Below are 19,116 nucleotides of genomic sequence, written 5' to 3' on the forward strand. Positions count from 1 at the left end.
CCAGGAGTTCAACAGTCCTTGTGATTTACTACGGCAAACGTTTAGTAAAGGATGGTAGGAGTGGTTGAAGTTTTAGCAAAAGAAAAAGAATGAAGAAAAGAAAACGAGAAGAGCAGGAATGGTGGGGGTGAACTGGAGAGAAAGAAACATTGCTCTCTGGATTTGGACTGAATGGGAAGAGATGATGGAGGGAGGAAAGAGGGATTTATGTTCTCTCTGTGGTCTGATGATATCTTTGGATGAAGTGGAAGAGAAAGATGAGCTTTTCTTTTTCCTTCTGTCCATTTTATTTATTTTAAACTCATTAAGACCTTCTCCATTTCTGTCTTTCCCTGATCTCTTCTTGTTTCCACCCCCACATGGAAATTTAAATGCATTCGTACTTGTTGTTTTTATCAGTACAAAAAAAAAAATTGCAATAAATTAGGCGATTTTCTACACATCTGCTTATACAGTCAATGTTAAAAGTTGCATACATTTTCCATGAAGTCATAAAAGTGCAAACAGTTGCTTATAAGAAGGATCAACCTCCTGTTATGGAGGTTCTTCCTCCAAAAATGTTTTTCCTCCTATTTAATCAGTTAATTCTCAGCTGTATATAATAGTAATTAGACTAATCACTTTTTTTTTTCTCCACAAGCAGAGACCACACATTTATTTTTATTCTATTAGATCAATATTCAGATAAGTTTGTAAAATATAAAAAATATAATTGCTGCAAAAACAATAAAAAATAGCTTCATAAGAGTGCTAACCTGACTCTCGCCAGATGGATGTAGTTTCACACGATGTAACCACGACCACGTAAAATGGACGAGCCAATCAGGATAGATGTGACGTATCAGAGAGGCAGCCGTTTGGATTGAGACGACGCAAGCGGTGACATTGATGCTGCTATCTCATCAGAGTTGTCCAATCTATAGAATATTAATTGTTTAAAGGAACACCAGAGTACGGAACGATGTTTTCACCTAATCTACCGACCGGGTTTGGCAAGAGCTTGTAGCGCTCAGTAAAGATAAAGTGGTTTATCCAATCATATGCAAGGATTTTAGTGAAATCTTCTGAAATCCATCTTCAATGGAGCGATCCCAGATGGACATATGGAGCTCTGCGGAACAATATCCATCTGGCGAGAGTCCGGTTATAAGTGGGCGGAGCCTAACGTTCATACTGGGTTGAAGCACTGCAAACAAATTTTACAGATTTACATTTTAGTTTAAGCGTACTGTGCACACAGATTATAGTGACTCTGGAATAAGGTTCAGCCGTCCTGACGTTTGCCTCAGTTAGTTGAAGGCACAGTTCACAGAGAGGTTGCAAAGGATCCAGAGGATCTCTTTGGACAAAGGTATCAGTCAGGAGAAGAGGACAAAAGATTGAAGACGGTCATTAATAAATTTGAGAGAATACGAGACAACGGTGATGTTCTAAAACTTAGAACCAGGTAAGGGAAGCTGCTAAGATCCTGACAGCAACAGTGGAGGAGCTGCAGGGCGTTCCTACAAGTTGTTTTCCACATGTGACAACAATCTCCACTGGACCAAAGAGTCCAAAGCCTTTTTCCCTCCGGGTCTGGCTAAAATCTCCCAGAACCTGGATGAGAGCGTGCTCTTCTCTGATGAAGCCAAACAAAAATGTTTTGGACACGATTCCAAAAGGCGACACTAACCCACTAAAATAACACCATTCATACTGTTCTGTTTTAGTGAGTGGAGGGGTCCTGAGAGAGCTCTGAGAACTGATGGCAGACATGTGAACGCTTCAGCTTTAATATCTGTGAGCCTCTGAGTGGCCTTGTGGTTACAGGTGTCTCACGTATTGCTGATGCTGTGGAGGAGGCTTACAGAGTTGAACCTGCAGCATAACCAGGGACACATGACGACCATTTAACGTCTGGATCTTCCCGGCAGGTGATCAACAGAGCCTGAACCGATGACACGAGTGCTCCCAATGTTAGCCGTCTGCATCCTCACTGTTATCCTGCGTTTTTAGTGCTCATCAACATACATTTTCTATATCTTGGCAGAAAAAGAGCAGTTTTTCTGCTCTAGTGAGTTTTCCCTGCTCTGGTTTTTCAACCTATCAGGGAGCGCTGAAGCACTTCCTCTGACTGGATCCCTGCAGGGAAACGAGATACTGCTGAATGTGGTAAATATCCAGTTAGCTCCCTCTCAGCCTCTCCTGGCCCTGCCTTTCGTTCAGCTCTACGGGGGATGAAAGGAAAGGAAAGGAATCACTCCTGGGGTGTCTATGACGTGCCAAACGCTCCCATTCCCAGCCTCCTCCGAACCTGTGCTAACTCCTCCAGGGCCCACCGAGCCGCCTGAAGTCTGCAGCGGTGTGTGTGTGTGTGTGTTTGCAGCGGGGTGCTGACTTTGGTCCTGAGTGGTTCAGTAGAAATGCTGTGTGTGTCAGTTCCTGCAGGAAGCTGGAGTCCCATGACACACACACACACACACACACACACACACACACACACACACACACACACACACACACACACACACACACCTGAGTGTTCCTCCAATAAAAACACTCTGTCCCATATTCCCTTACTCAGCCACACTTTCACTTTTACCGCCTGTATCTGATCCCAGCAGCTTTCTGCATCAGATTTTCACCGTTTCTCTGCACATTTCTCCCATCCTAGCTGCTTTCTCTCTTCCGCGGCCCTAACGTTTTACTTTCCTCCGCTCGCTTGCTAACTACGTGTGCAGAGGAAGGAGTTCGGAGTGAGAATTACGTCCAATTCCCCAGATTCAAAACCACAACTCCTTCGCTCTCAGGGATGCAGCGAGGGGGGATGTAACTAGGAGGAAATTAAACAAAAAAACAGAGCATCCTATTCTGCTACCAGAGTCTGAAACTTTCACCCTTCCTTCCCTCTTTTTCTACTCTTTTTTTTTACTTTCTCACCCTTTCCGTCTTCTCTGGAAAATGTGTGTTGGGTTTGGAAAGGCCCACAGGAGAGAAGCCGGAGGGAGGTGGGAGGGAAGCCTGGAGGGAACTGCGCCGCGCCAACTTATCCTCCCTTTTCCTCCTCCTCTCCTTTCCTTCCCTCCTCGGCCTTTCTGTCCCAGATAAGCTCACAGAAACTAAAGGTGCCCCGGCATCCTCCGCCCTTGCTCCCCTCTGCCCTTTCAGACCCACACATGAGCAGAAAAACGGCCCATCTCCTTGTTTCTCCTCCTCGCCTCTCTCCAGCGTGCCTGGGCACAAAAACTGAGAGGAGAAGAAAGAAATGCAGATGAGGACCTCGTCTCGTCTTCCCTTTGAACGGCATTTCTCTCAGCCTGCTGCAGACTGCACCCGGCTACCCGTTCTGTGTGTTCATGCTGACACTTAAACAGTCGGTGAGTCATCGTGGAAAAGGTTTGTCAAGTCCCCAGGCTGAAACCGAGAAGCCGAGACCAACCGGATTATTGTTATTCGCCGCGCGGTGTCACACACTCGAGTGGAGTATTGAGAAGCCGCCGCCTGCAAAACTATCGCATGACAGATCTGTGTCTATTTTAGAGCTGCAGCTATCCAACAGTCCAGTAATCCAACACACCATTGATTATTTTGAACGCACGGACATCTACGGTTCTGGATAGTAGCTTCTCTCTCTTTTAGTCTCGGATAAACCTGCTCTCCCACAGATTTCTCTGTCAGGGCTGGACGATAATTCAATAATGATATACATCGTTCGATAGACGCGTGGTTCAATAGAAAATAAGAGTCAATAAAAAGTTCAAAAGAAGAACAGTTTTCCTTCTTTTAGCATTTTAGCTGATCATGCTGGTTGATATTCATCACATCCTCCGAGCCAATCAAAACACAGACCCAGGAACGCTGCGTCACCAAGCTCCGCCCCCTTCAAAGAGTTCAGAGAGTGCATGTTTTCTGTTTTTTAAGACTTTTGGTAAAAAGTCGAATAAAGGGTTGAACTTCAATTCAGTGTCCTTAATTTAAACGTAGGTCGCTAAGCAACAGGATAAAATGGCCAGGGCTGCACGTAAAATATATATTTTGAATTTGTATGATTATTATTGATATTGATCAGTATGACTTTTATTTTACCTATTTGTTTTTTTCCTATATCATCCAACCCTACTTTGTAGATTTATATCAGATAAGCATTGTTGTAACAAGGAAATAATCACCCAAATCAGATTTTATCTACTTTCTCAGCTAAGTATTTATCCATAAACCACCAACAAGCTGTTTGCATCATTCTAGGATATTTGATCACTTTTCTTGGTAGGATATGTAGAGTAAATTTAAAATTAACGCTTTGTGTTAGCCTTCATTGATTCCAAAACCGGTTGGGATGTAATTACGGTTATTTGTCCCATAGAAACGCCAAACAGCAACCAACAAAAGGTGAATAACCCCCTCTGGCTGGATCAAGGCTCAGCCGCCGCCTCAAGCGGAGGAGTTTAAGTATCCTGGTGTCCTCTATCTATCTTCTATCTTCATCCCGAAGAGAAGATTCCACTTTGTCAGCAGCGATGTGGGCGCTGCTCCGGTTTATTGTGGTGAAGAAAGAGCTGAGCCAAAAAGCAAAGCTCCAAATTGATCCTTCTATGTTTCAACCTTCATCTTTGTTCATGAGGTCAGGATCAGGAGCAAAAAAAAAAAAAAAACGAGATCCAGGATACAAGCAGCCAAAATGAGCTTCCTCCAGAGGGTGGCTGGGCTCAGCCTTAGAGATGGGGTGAGGAGCTCTGTTATCTGGGGGGAGCCGCTAGTTCTCTGCATCGAAAGAAGTCAGTGGATGTGGTTTGGGCCCCTGATCCCTTTGGGGGTTCATGGGCCTGTCTAATTTTTTTTATATATATCCCGTCTGGCCTGAAAACACCTCCAGAATGATCTAGAGGATGTTGCAGAGGAGACGGATGTCTGGATTTCTCTCCTGAACCTGGTGCCTCCACGACCTGATCTGGACAAGTGGGAGGCGATAGATGGATGGATGGATGGAACACCAAACATGTTCAGATTTCAACCTTCTAGCTCTTGGTTTGAGGTCAAGTTAAAGAACTTTTAGGTCATTTTCCTACTTTATTATTGCATCCTCTTTGTGCAATGCACCGGTACCTGGAGAATGACTCGGCCCCTCAGCCTCAATCTACCTTCACCATGCTGAGCAGGTTATGGTGTTTTTAGGTCAGAAAGCATTACCTGCGACTCCTCCAAGCATAGCCTTCGTCACTTGGGCCAAAAAGCTCGATCTTTGTCTCGTTTGAGGATGGAACATTTCTCCTGAAACGCGGCAAAGACAAAGCCCCAGCCGTCCTCAGTCATGATCACTTACCAGTGTTGACTTGGTCTTGTCGAGTTACCAGACTCCCGAGAAGCTTCAGCACCATTTAACAGATTTATTCGACCTGTCCAGGGTGTGACTGGCCTCTAGTTCGTTGGCTGCTGGAGATACTCCACCTCTGACTGTGTATAGGAGTAGGCAGGTATAGGAAATGATGGATGTATGGATTTATCAGGAGGAAAACGGTTTCCAGGTGAAGCCTCTGCTTATCTGTGATGGCCGGTGCTGAGAAAAACTGGACTCTTTCCTCTTAGTCTCCTTCCTTCCCCTGCTTCCTCTCCCCATCGTCCTCTTCCTCCATCGCTCTCTCACTGCTCCCCTCTGGAGCTCCGTAATGTAGTTTTAATTTCCCCAAGGCTGCCACAGGAAAACAGTTCCTGTGTCTGTGTGTGTGTGTGTGTGTGTGTGTGTGTGTGTGTGTGTGTGTGTGTGTGTGTGAGGCTGATCTCCTATTGTCTGCTTGTGGCCGTTCTTCAGCTTTTTCTTCCGTCTCCTTTGCGCCATTTAAGCACATTCTTGGTGTGTTTCTTTGTCTTTTGTGAATCATAAATACGAAAATTGCCCAGCTGTTGGCGTATTTGTGTACTTTTTTTTTTTGCCGATTTGTCGTAGTCTGCTTCACATCTGCTTTGTTTTAACGTGTTTTTTTGTGAATATATTGTTGGGGCTGTATGTTTGTGTGTCTCCTCCACTTCCTTCCATGACGTTAATGGCTCTTTCATCATCCTGTTTCCAGACGCTGGTGTTGGGTGCTAACCTCCCTGAGCACATCGCGTCCCAGAGGAGCGCTATGTGTGTTTAGCTGCATGCGTGTATCTCAGAGCGGCCTGTGTAGCTCAGCAGATCTTCTCCCACGAGGATGGGAGGCTTTACATTGGGGAGACAAACACATACAGGCTGCAGGAACCTCCTTGACTCCTCCGTCGAGGAGAAATGAGCTTCTTTGTGCGTCCACCCAACACACACATGCAGAAACATCTGAGCAGTGACTCAGAGGAGGCAGAGGGTACCACAGGGGGTGGTACTGGGGGGGATGGGGCTGGTTCTCCTGGGACACTCAGAGCAGGCCTGTTGTTGTTGTGTCCGGCTGCACCTGTTCAGTTCTGCACCCAGAACCAGCTTTCTCTTTTTCGTTTTCGCAGCATCTCATCTTTGTGTGGTAAAATCTTAGGTTTTAGTTGCAGGAACAGAAAGAAAACAGGTTATAAACGTGGAAGATAATGTGGAAAGAAACACAATATAGTTCGTTCAGGATTTCTGATGTTTTTCGCCCAATGAGTTTCTCACAGCAGAGCTTCTGTATCATCACAAAAATCTAATTTAGTAAAAAAAAAAAAAAAAAATTACTATGACCAGATATAATTTTATTTAAAAAAAGGAATTTGTTAAAACATATTTACCTATAAAGATGTCTAAAATGTGTTTAAATAAATGTCATTTCTTTATTTTTGTAGCATAATCTGACAGGGAGCGAATTGGAGAAATTCAATCATTGTATTATTATTCAGAAGAAATAATAAAAAAAATCCCAAAATAAATAATAGTTTTACAGGAAAACGCCTTTCACTGGAAACCCTGTTGTCATTGCTTTGTTAAAAATAGTGAAAGAAAACGTTATAAAACTCGCTCTTACCAACAGGACAGCCTTTATTCTTCTACAGTAACTTTTCAGTATGTTGTATACTTTGTAAATGAACATTAAATGTTCCCCAGCATCTTTTTAAACACGCCTTTGTTTTCTGCGCAACCCGTGTCCCTTGCAAATAAAAATAATTACCTTTTAAAGATTACCATGGACATAGATTCTGATAAATTTTTGTTTGTTGTTTTGTTTAGATTTTTTTAACCGTCCCTTGAAATAGAAATTGATAGATTTAAAGTACTTTGGGGGGGCAGGTATGAAGCAATTTCAATACCAGGTAATACAAAAATAAATAATAAAAGTGCAACATTAGTGTATTCAAAAAATGTTGAGGACACAGAAAGTTGTTAGTTTAAAATAAGGATCAGATCACTAAAATGAAATAAACAAAAATACACAAATGTTTATGAAACTTAAATATCTTTTAAAATCAAATGTCAAAAAAGAGCATTCCTTGTGTTTTACTGTATGTTTAGTCTGCTTTTCAGAGCCTGAGCACACTATGTTGTTTTTAAATGAATACTTCCTATAAACTGCATCCTGTATCAGTCTGTTTATACGTTTATTTAGCATGAACTGAAATCCTCATCTCTCTTAGTTTGCTCCTGCAGATTCTTCGATGTAGCGCTACTGGGAACTTCATTTACATGTGAAGGGAGAGACATTTCCTTCTAAGTAAAACCTGGGTTTTAATATTTAAACTGCATGTTTGGATTTTACGATGAGAAATAAAATCTGTCTGCCTCTCGGCCCTAGTTACAACCTTATCATGGCGCTGATGCTTTGCTGTCGCTGCAAATTAATCTGCAGCATGAAGTGGGCTGAGAGTGTTGGGTAGTTAGTTTGGGCCCATAATCTGGTGCCGCCAGGGCCCTTTGTAGCAGGAGCATCATGGGAAAAATCTGTTTGCATGTAGATGTCACCTGGAAGTCCTGGACGGGGGACTTAGAAGAAGTATTTAACTCTATGGAGGGTTGGTGCAAGAGTATGAGGCACAACGTTGAGTCTGCCAGGGCTGGCAGTTTTCCTTTGTCCTTTCTGTGGTGTTCATGGACTGGATCTCAAGTTGGAGTTGTGGACTTGATGCATTCAGCTGAAAATGTCTTGCTTTTATCACGAACGTTGCCTCTGCACACGGTCCGGCTTGTGTCGGGTTATGAATGGAACATCACTAAGGCGAGCTGTGCTTTCTGTGCGCTTCTTTAATAAAATAATCTGTCTGATGTTTCCTAAACTCTTGGTTGTGTTTTGAAACCTGAGGGTAATTGAACATTTTTAGTGGACGAAAGCCGATATTACCGATGCTCTGATTACAGTAAGCAGTCTGCCCCCCCCTTCCCCCCTCCCCCCGATGAATAAATGATGCAGTGTAGGTCTGATGCCAACCTGACGGCCGGGTTAATATTACTCAGCTATGTGCCGCTGAAACCAGCTCTGATGTAGAGCAGAATGAAGGCCTTGTGCTGAAACTGTTGGCTTTCTAAACATTCTCCTGGAAGCTCGACACACACCTTTCGCACCCTTTGATTCCTCCTTTAGCATGCGTACTGGGACGAGTGTGTTTTATTCATGCTCGGCCGGCAGATCTCCATCTCTGTGAGCTGCGGCGTGTCCCAGACAGGCCGCAGTACCTGCTCCTGTCTGCCAAATCAAACACGGGAACCTGTGCAGGATTACAGCATGTTTTATTCCCCTTTAACTCCCCCTCCAGCTCTGCCGCACTCCTTCTCTGCACTTCTATCACCCCGGGGCGGTTCAGGAGCGTTTCCCTGAGTTCGTTACTTACCCAGGTTTCTTCCCACAGGATATATAGGTGGGTATGGCGGTCGCTGACTTTGCGTACGGTTTTTCATTTTTTAGCTCCTGCATTAACCATCTTAACTTGGCAACTGCTCACAGCAGAGAAATGAAGCCTGAGCTGGAGTGTAACTAAGTTTGGTGCTGAAGGCGTCTGAATGCAGCTTCTCCAGTTTGCTTTAATATTCCAGTTATGTGAGCTTACATGGAACACGATCTCCGTCTCTCTCCAGTCCTGGAAGGTTATGGCTTATTATCACTTGGCTGACTAATTGCCTCTATGAACTTATTTTGCATGTGTTTAATGAGAGAAAACACACATGGCGTACAATAAACACAGGGATGCGCTGAAAGCACACTAGCCGGCACATGTGAGCCTAACGAGCGGTGATTAGTGGGTCTCAGCTAGGCGTGGTTAGGCTGTGTAACATCATTTCTGCACGGTGGACTCTGCTAATTCACCTCTCTTTATCTAATTACCCAGGGTGAGCATGAACACGCTAACACGCACCAACAGACTGCATGCAAACACTCTTAAACAGCCACTGCATGCATCCTCTTCTACAGATCTGCAGAATGTTGTCATTATTCCTGTTATAAATGTATTTTTCCATTTGTTAATAAACAGTTCCTTGTCCTCTGGTTATAGAGACGGGTGTTGACAGAAAAGTAATGTTTATCACCTTTACTACCTCTTGCATTATGTTTCGTCTGTCACACAGTCACATCTGAAGTTTAAGGGAATGCCTGCTGTTCATTGGGGTTGTGCGGAGTAGATATGAACTGTCAGTATCTTTCTTAAAATTACATCCTGATGTCTAAACTGTTACTTAGATATCCAGGTTACAGTTGGGTAATAGATGTTGTCCATACAAAAAGGGCTTTATGTGAATAAGCAGAGTTTTTTTTGTTTGTTTTTTGTTATTGTCTTCAAGAGCACACAGAGAGGCGGTGATTTAAAAGCCCCGAAACAAAGACTTCAGCAGCTAAATTCAGACTGAAAAATCTTCCAACACCACAAAAACCTTATTTAACCATTTAAAGTTTATACTTATTTTAGCTAAACAGCATAAATGGTCTCACGGGGGCCGCTGAATTGAATTTGAAGTTGACTGTGAATTCCAGTGTCGCCTATGATGAAAGAAATCAAGCCTGTTTTTGTTTAGGGAGCTAATGGGAGGTTGGTCTGAACCAACTTATACAGAGTAAAACCTGATGGTTTAAAAAGCTACAGTTTGTGTTTCAGGTGACAAAATAGACACAAGTTGCAAAGGTGTTTAGTGTAAAGTTTGGTTGAACAGTCAGAAAAATTTTGATATGGGACGAACAGTTTTAGTATCGGAGTGATTCCTAGAATGAGTCAAATGATTCAATCAAAAGAAATCATTCCTTGAGGCAAGATTTCTTTTTGTTTCATGTAACAGTGAGGTTTGGGTCCAGTGGTCATTCTAGGACACTACAATACATCATGCGATTCATAACAATGTATCAGGCGTATTAAATCCTTAGAGGCAAGCTATAATTGATCATGTGCCATAAGTGTGATAAAATGTAAAGCAATATTTCTAAAAGAGTGCTTTGCAGTCCCAAAAAGTTGTACAAATAATGCGTGAACTGACTAAATAGAAGGCTAGGATAGCCATATATATGTGAGCTGGCCCATTCGCAGCACCAATTGGTTCCTGCTCTGAGGAAGAAAAAGAAACTTCCCCAATTCTCCAAAATGAGATCAACCTGAGGGTAAGACACTGACTGCACAGAACTACTCAACAGTATTCCTCCTCATGAAATCTAAACCATCCATTTTGGATGGTCAGCTAAAAATAATACTGGAGTTTTATTCATCATGCGTCCATTATTCTCCAGGCTTTGCTGTTATCCATCAAATTAGCAGACAGGTATCCAGATTCATTCGTTGAATGATCTGCTCCACAAGGCAGTGGCATCTAAATGTGACGCCGAACCCAACAGTACATTTCAGTCAAATCTTTTTAAGAGACGCTGAACGCAGCTGGTCTCGGTGGGTAGTTTTATTTTATTGCATTCATTTTCTGTCCCAAGTTGGATTCAGCCTCTCATGGTTTTTACTGGAATGAAAAGCTGCAGGACTCTGTGAAAGGACTCTGTGAATCAGTGATTGTTTCAGACGGGGTGACTATTATAAAACTGATGCTGGTGTCGTCTTGAGAAAGCTTGAATTCCTCGTATATTCTGAAGTTAAACTGCAGGATGCACTGCAAAAACAGAACTCAAAGTAAGTCAAATTTTCTTAAAATGAGTGTTTTTGTCCTTGATTTGAGCAATCAAATAAGATTATCTGCCAATGGAATTAATATTTATACTTCTAAAATAAGATAATTAGATATATTCACATGAAATAAGATGATGGAGATGAGTTGTTCCTATTTTAAGTGCAAAAATCGTATTCCATTGGCAGATAGTCTTATTTACCTGCTCAAATCAAGGACAAATACACTAATTTAAAGAAAATTTGACTTACTTGTAATTCTCTTTTTGCAGTGTGAGCTTTAAAATTATTTTGCGATTCATAATATGAACCAACGGTGTGTCTGTTTTTGATGCATTCAGCCCGTTTTCTGTGAGTGTGACTGAGCATGTGCAGTAACTCCTGGTCTAGGAACAGCCTGTGACTCTGAGATAATGGTTTTCAGGAGGGCAAATGTGTCTGCAAGCGACTATAACTATATCTCACCGACATGAATGCGAGAGATATTTGCTGGGGATCTCTGTCATGGCGTTCAGTGAGTATCCAAACAGGCAGACACGGCTCTGCTCCCTCAGCCCCGATGGGAGTAATGTCTGCCTTCATTAAGTAGGCCTGCTGCTGCTTTCTGCTGGAAATGGGTTGGGCATGGAGCATCACACTGGAGATGAAGGGGGTGTGGTGACTTTTGTTCCAAACAAGAGAAAGACGAGAGGGAAAGATCAAAAGTTTATCTGGTTAACAGCCCTAAGAATGCTCTTTGCATTGTGGAGATGCAATACGCAGCCTCACAACGGCGATATACGCTATTTAAATGTCATAAAGCCTGCAGCAGATGTCAGCATATGTTTGTATACTTTTTTTAATGGTTTCTTTTGTTTTGGCAATTTAAATGTTTTTGATTATGTAATGAAATTACAGTAAAAATCAAAATTTTCATTTCAAAGGTTGAAAAGGTTTTGTTGCTTTCTTCCCTTCCTGCATCTGATCAGAGTAGAAAACTCTCCCCACATAAACATAGAAACTGTAACGGTGGTCTTCTGCGTCTTATCTCACACCTACCGTCATGTCCTCTTTTGCTCCATCCATACACCTCCTCTTTGGTCTTCCTCAGGCCTCCTGCCTGGTAACTCCAGCCTCAGCATCTTTCCACTGTACATCTCCAAACCATCTCAGTCTGGCCTTTCTGGCTTCACCGAGCCCAGAACCAAAATATCTAACATGAGCCGTCCCTCTGATGAACTCATTCCTGATCCCGTCCATCCTCGTCACTCCCAAAGAGAAGAACCCTCAACATCTTCATCTCTGCCGCCTCCAGCTCTGCCTCCCGTCTCTTCCTCGGTGTCGCTGACTCTAAACCAGACATTGCTGCTCGCTCCTGCACCTTTCCTTTCGTTGTCCCTGAGAATAGATGCAAACATTTACATTTTTCCTGCCTGGGAATCTCGCCTTCATCATCTTTGTATCAGACCGTGATGTCGACACCACATCATTAGCACCACACCAAGTGACAAGCTCACTCTGGCTGTGAAGCCTAACCAGGAGGTCCGCCTGAGAAGTGGCAATGATCACAACAGTCACGGCATCTTCCAGGAGCCTCGGAGGGTCAGCGTTCCTTTTGAAGCCTCCCCCTTCCAGAATCGACTTCCCTCGGTGATTCACAAGAAGACCCATAATTACGCCGCCCCTGTGTGGAGTGAGGTGGGTGGGCAGCAGAGCGCCAAGCCGACAGAAATACTCCCAGCTGCGATCGCCCTCCGTTCTCACAGCCATCTCTGGTTTTAACCGCGTGCACGGCGTTTCCAGGCGCTGGAGTCCAAATAAATGGTTGAGCACTTGTTTTTTTTTTTTTTTTTTAAAGCACGATAGAGACAAGAAAGGGGAGACGGGTACGCTGGAGTGCAAGATGGAGAGGTTTCATCCGTCTCTTTCCTCTGTTGCTATGACAGCAGGTTGTGTTGGCATGCGTTGGAGCTGGCGCTGCCCTCACCTCTGGCATCAGGGCACCCCGGGGACGGCGTGCACGAGGCGTGTGCACGCTCGGATTGTCCTCCTGTGTGCACGTAATGATTCACAACAAAAATGGAGAAGGAATCCAGCCTGTTTTCGTTTTTTTTTTTTGTTTTTATTTAGATGTTTTTATATTTATCTTTAACAGGCAGCTGAATGAAGAAATCCCAGAAACGCTGATTAGATTGAGCTCTAATTTTCCCAGCATGCACACGTGTGAGTTTGGTTAAATGTCTGTGTTTGAGCACGTGCACGCTCATGTGCAGGAGCGTGCATGTCACGAGGAGGTTCTCGGTCTCCCCGGCCAGACGGCGCTCTCACCACTGGACAGATGGCCAACACCCTCCCTCTCTTCTTCCTCCATCCCTCCTTCTTTCCCTCCATCACATCCCTCGTCTCTCCTGCAGCACCGCTGAGCTCCTCATCACCCCAGTCCCTCGTTTCCCACTTTCCACAATCCCTCCTTCCCAACATACCTCCCCCTGTAATAAATCAGGGAGTGGAACCTGGTTCTGTCCCATTTTCTCCCTTTAAACTCATACATGAGCATTCTTCTTTTAGGTTCTGCTCAATAAATATAGAAAAACTGCAATTAAGTTGGATTATTTACTTCTAAAGAGGAAAATAAAATGTTTTGGACCTGTCTTTGGAGGTATGGCAGAACCAGAACTAACTGTTGTCTTGGTTCTTGGACATTTCGTCTTGATAATTCGGATGGAGGCTGTTTGTTTGACGTTTGTTCTTCTCAATGTTCCCCAGAACATCTGGCCTAAACGATAAAGGAAGACTGTCCTTCCTCGTCCAACTCCTGATCACATTTTTACGCTCTGGTCGCACTGTTGTTCATTTAAATCCACATTTTCACTGCTTCCTGTGGTGGTTCTCATGGTATATCTACATCTGTTAAATGTTCAACCGTGTTTTTGGAACAAGGTTTCACTCTTATAATAAAATAAAAGACTTGATGCAACCTGCTGGGTTTCCTTAGAGAGGAAACTTTCTGACCAACCTGGAGGATTTGATTGAATTTGATTTTGTAAAGAGTCTTGAGATGACATGTGTTGTGAAATGGGGCTATACAAATAAAATGTAATTGAACTGAACATTTTTAACAGCGCTTTGAGTGGTCAGTATGACTGGAAAAGCGCTGTATAAGTTCAGTCCGTTTACCATTTTTACTTCTCCTTTTATTTTCCCATTTTCTTTTCCAAGTCTCTCCTTTTAGATTTTCTAATCTGTGCATTAATTTCTTTCCTTTTTATGTCCCTTTTAATTTTTTGTCTTCTTTTCTTTCCTTCTCCCTTTCCTCTAAATTTTCCTTCCCGTGAATTTTCATTTTCTTTCCTCTCATTTGTTTTCCTTCTCTTCTCTTTTCACTCCCCCTTTCGTTCTGTTTGTAAATTGATTTTTCTCCTCTTTTCCCATCCTCTTCATTCTCCATTTCCCTTTTTCTTCCCTCATACCTAATTTTTCTTCTTTCTACTTTTCACTTTTAATATCTTCCCTTTCCTTCCTGCTCCTTTTTCCTTTCCTCGTTTGGTCTCCTACGTCCTCGGTTGTCTTCCCTCTTCCTGCCCTTCCCCTCTCCTGAGCCCAGAGTCTTCAGTGTCAGTCCTGTTGGATCCTCAGCATTTATAATGTGATAATAAGGTGTGAAAATGGAGACACAATGGAGCGGTGAGGATTGGGCTGCCGCAGCCCTCCGCTGGTGTCCTCTCACACTCCGACTGCTACCAGAACACACACATTCACACACCGTGTCGGAGGCTGAGGGGAAGATCTGGACGGGGAATAATCAGCGTTGAGGGGCTGATCCTCCCTCTGCTTTGCTTAAACACTCCGAAACGTTCAGTTTGTTCTGCTGGGAGACATAAAGCCAGAAAACATGTGATGTCTTACTATTAATGTATGTTATAACATCATTGTGTTCGTCCTCAGACGTTCCTGCGCCCAACAGAGAGGCGGAGCTTAAAGACGGCCAGGGGGGCGTGGCCGAAGATGGGGAGCAGGACGACGACGACCTGGACGACGAGTCCATCTTTACCTGCGATAACTGTCAGCAGGACTTCGACTGCCTGGCCGAGCTCACCGAGCACAGAACCAACCACTGCCCCGCCGGTGAGACGTTCGGTCCAATTCTGGTTCTGCTCTCATTTGTTGTCGTAAAAAGTCCCAGTAAGGAGCTGTGGAGCGAACGGCTGATTAAACGGGCCGCGGGGTCTTCAAACACTCAGTCGGCCTCACGTTGAATCACCAGCCTGAAGTTTCCTTTCTGCATACCTTTAGCTATAATCAGTAATATCCACACGGTCCACTGGGACCCACACAAAGGCTGCTGTTGGTACTGGTGTAATTAATGGAGTGGCTGAAAGGAACGCAACAGGGGCATCTGGTTCCTCCAGATTAATCCGAACGCTCCCGTCACGAGCCCACACACACTCTGTCTGCCTCTGCAACGCCGTGTGTGTGTGTGTGTGTGTGTGTGTGTTAGTGAGAACATATTTTCTGTGTTTTACCTCCGATATGAGGACACTGATGTAAAGTGAGGACGTTTTTTTTGGGTCCTGGCTTATTTTTGGGCTCAGAGTGAGGCAGGGCAACTTTACAGCACATTTTCGTCCAAAAGGCAGCTCAAAGTGCTTCTACATAAAATGTAATAAAAACAAAACTTGAAAACATAAAATGAGACGCTTAAAAAAACGTAAAAGTAAATGAATCGGCAGTGGCAAATAGAATGGGTTTTAAATGTTGTTTTAAAGGAGCTAAGGGTGAGAGCTGGCTTATAATCCACAGAAAGCTTATTCCAGATCTTAGGAGCAAAAATACTGTAGACTGCTTCTGCAGTGAGTCGGTTTAATTTAGATGATCTTAAGAGTTGTAATGGTTTAATATATTATACTTAAGGCTCTGACCAGTAAGAGCTTTGTAGACCATTAATGAGATTTTAAACTCTGCTCTCTGAGCAATAGGTAGCTAATGTAAGGACTTCAGAACTGGACTAATATGATGATAGTAGTTGGGAGGACTCCATCAGCAGCATTTTGAATAAGTTGTAATTGTCTTATTGATTTTTTTTGTAAGTAAAAACAGCATTACTATAGTCGTGTCAGCTGAAAAGAAATGCATGAACTAATTTTTCAGTCTGGTTGGGACATACGTCGTGTTATTCTGGCAATATTCTTTTAGCTGGAAGGTTTATGTTAAGGGTTAGGTAAGTGCTGGTAATGGTTAGGGACAGAACCTGTTATTGGGCTGTCCATGACGCTAATAGCAGCTAGCGCTAGCTTACAGCTCTGTTGTCTGCGCGGTTTACAACTTCTCTGATGCTGATAGTCCGGTGGGACTTATATATGTTTTTTTCCTCTTTATGACGCATTTTTTGACTGATGCGACTTCTAGAACAAGTTATAGTCTGAAAAATACTGTAATTTTGAAAGAAGGTATTGGATGTAAAGGAAATTAAGAATTTAGCATAAATGTGTACTTATAACAGTATTATACACCTTAACAGTGGTGTACTATAACTAGTTCATTTTAGGTAATTACTTTGTAGTTGCTTCAAAATAAAAAAAGGCTGCAGATGTGAGCATTATTAAAAATGTAACGTTAAGAGAAAAGCATACAACAACGGACACTTATGGGGCATTCAGTGTATTCTGTTCAATTTATTTAGTTTTATGAGTTTTTGAACATCCAACTCTGTGTCTTCAAAATTTAAAACAGTGATTAACAAAATTCTGTTTAAATACAATTATATTCTTAATATAACAGCACTACAGGAAATCAAACTCTGCACCTTCCGTCGGCTTCAGATGTAAATGCTCTCTCGCTCTCATGCGTCCTATATGCACCCATACAGGCGTATAATCGTTAATGTAACATGTCTGGATTTTACACAAAGCTTTAAACATTGTTCTGTTGGTAGAAAAGTGAGGACTGTGAGCTGTAATTGCAAACTGCAGAGCAGAGACCATATCAATATTTATAACAAAAAGTCCTAATTTCTTGAATTAATCTGCCAAAAAACAGTCGTTAGAGGCGTATACGGATAATAAAATTAGTTGATTTTAAGAAAGGGTAGCTCCATTGGTAATATTTTAATCCGATTTTGTAACTGATATGCGGTGGTACTGAGCGAAGCGCTTTCCCACAACATGACATGTAAGTTTCAGCAGGTATGTGTTTCTAGGCTGCTCTAATAAAAAATGAGCCAGTCACAAACTCGCCATTGCTACATTTCTTTCCATGTGTCATTAAAAATAAGGCCTTGAAACTTTGGGTTCTTCTCTTTTTACTTCTGAGAAACGTTTTTGTCTGCAGCCTTGACACAACGACTGTAACCCCACACTGCAAAAGTTACGCTTAGTTTTTCTTCTTTTACTGAATGCAAATAGAACAGACTAGCAGCAACTCAGGCACACTGCTGCCCCCAACAGGTCACTTATGCAAACTGAATGCAGCGTTTCCTGTTTGAATTGCAAACCCGCCGCTTTGTCTGGTCAATTCTGCAGTCTTACCCCCCCCACTTCAGAAATGTACCCGTGTTTGGCCAGTGCCTGGTGCGGGTTTCCACCTCTGGTTGGAAGTCCAATCTCACCTGACAGCAAGGCTCTTTTACTCTAGAGAAGGCTGGAATTTGACTTTAATGTTTTCCAGAAAATATTTCCAAAACATGTTTGTATTTACAGACTTTTGTCCCGATTTCCATTGTCTAAAAGTTGTGTCCTTCCTTTGTAGCATCATTCCTTATTTCTTTCCATGCCCGTTCCTTCTTTACTTCCTTCTTGTGTCTGTTCTTTCTCTCTTGTATCTTACCTCCCTTCTAGTCTTGTCCTTCATTCCCTTCGTATTGACATCCCTTGTTTCCTTCCTTGTGTCCTTTATTCTTCTCTCATGTCTGTCCATATTTCCTTCCTTCTTCCCCCAAATTATTATTTTTTTCCCTTTCCTTCCTTGTGTTCTTTTTTTTGTTTGTTCCCTCTTTCCTTCTTGGTTTTCACCTTCTGTCCTTTCTTCCTTACTCGTTTCATTCTGGTCATTTCTTATGTCCTGTTTTATTCCTTCTTTCCTTTCCTTATTCCGTTTCTGTTCTTATGAAACTTCTTTCTGTACTTGTATCCTTTCTCTCCATCTTTCCTTGTTCCCTCTCTCTATCCTTCCTTCCTTCCTTCCTTACTTACTTACTTACCTGTTTCACCTTGTTTCCTTCATTTTCTAGGTCCTTCCTTCCTTAATGCCCTTTCTTTCCTTCCTCATGTCCTTCTTTCCTTCCTTGTTCCCTCTCTATATCCTTCGTTTCTTCCCTTCCTTCCTCCTTGCTTCCATCCTCCATTTGTTGTTCCTTCCTTCCTTCCTTCCTTCCTTCCTTCCTTCCTTCCTTCCTTCCTTCCTTCCTTCCTTCCTTCCTTCCTTCCATCCATCCATCCATCCATCCATCCATCCATCCATCCATCCATCCATCCATCCATCCATCCTCCATTTCTTGTTCCTTCCTTGTTTCATTCCATGTTTCTTTTATTTCCTAGGTCCTTCCTCATGTCCTTCCTTCTTTACGGTCTCAGTTTTTAAAGGCTCGTCTTTTTAAAGAATCAAAAATGCAAATTTAAGTTTGTGGCCAACATTACTTTGCTTTATAAAGAGGAAATCTGTGGATGTTTTATGTGAAAAATGCGCAGGAATCCTGCGAGGAGTCACTTCCAACTCCGGAGTTAAGAGTTAGAAAAATGTTTGGATATATAATTATGTCTTTGACATTATTTCTTTTCCTGTTACTTTCCTTTCATTTTCTCTCCTCTCAGCATTATATTCGCTACTGTTTCCTCATCCACTTCCAGCACAGAGTTTATCTATGTAATATTAGATATAGTTTAAAACTACTGAGCGATCAGGACCACTAACAACTGATAAAGCTCAATGAATTGTTATTTTTACCCTGGTTGGATTCACTTCTTTTCATTCATAGTCTGTTCATCTCACACAGAAGAATGTCGAGGCCTGAGCCAATAAAAGGCAGAGATGGTGCAGACCTTTGCGCTTAGCTTGAGTACTGCAGGTTAATTTGCTCCTTTGTCACTTTGTACATCTGCAGTTTTGTTCTCTCCGTGTGGATTTAATGGAGCTGTCTGCGCTGTGACT

The 19,116-nt window shown here is 42.7% G+C and overlaps 1 protein-coding gene across 3 annotated transcripts in view; it reads left to right on the top strand.

The window, feature by feature from the left end:
- znf423 (zinc finger protein 423) overlaps positions 1–19,116 on the top strand; it is a 112,165-nt gene that overhangs the window by 29,056 nt on the left and 63,993 nt on the right. For all 3 annotated transcript variants that reach the window (XM_036126365.1, XM_036126376.1, XM_036126381.1), the window contains exon 3: positions 14,920–15,099. In XM_036126365.1, the coding sequence (XP_035982258.1) occupies positions 14,920–15,099 (180 nt within the window). The remainder of the gene's footprint in view (positions 1–14,919; positions 15,100–19,116) is intronic.

The sequence above is a fragment of the Fundulus heteroclitus genome, chromosome 2 (genome assembly GCF_011125445.2).
Source record: "Fundulus heteroclitus isolate FHET01 chromosome 2, MU-UCD_Fhet_4.1, whole genome shotgun sequence".
NCBI classification, from domain to species: Eukaryota; Metazoa; Chordata; class Actinopteri; order Cyprinodontiformes; family Fundulidae; genus Fundulus; species Fundulus heteroclitus.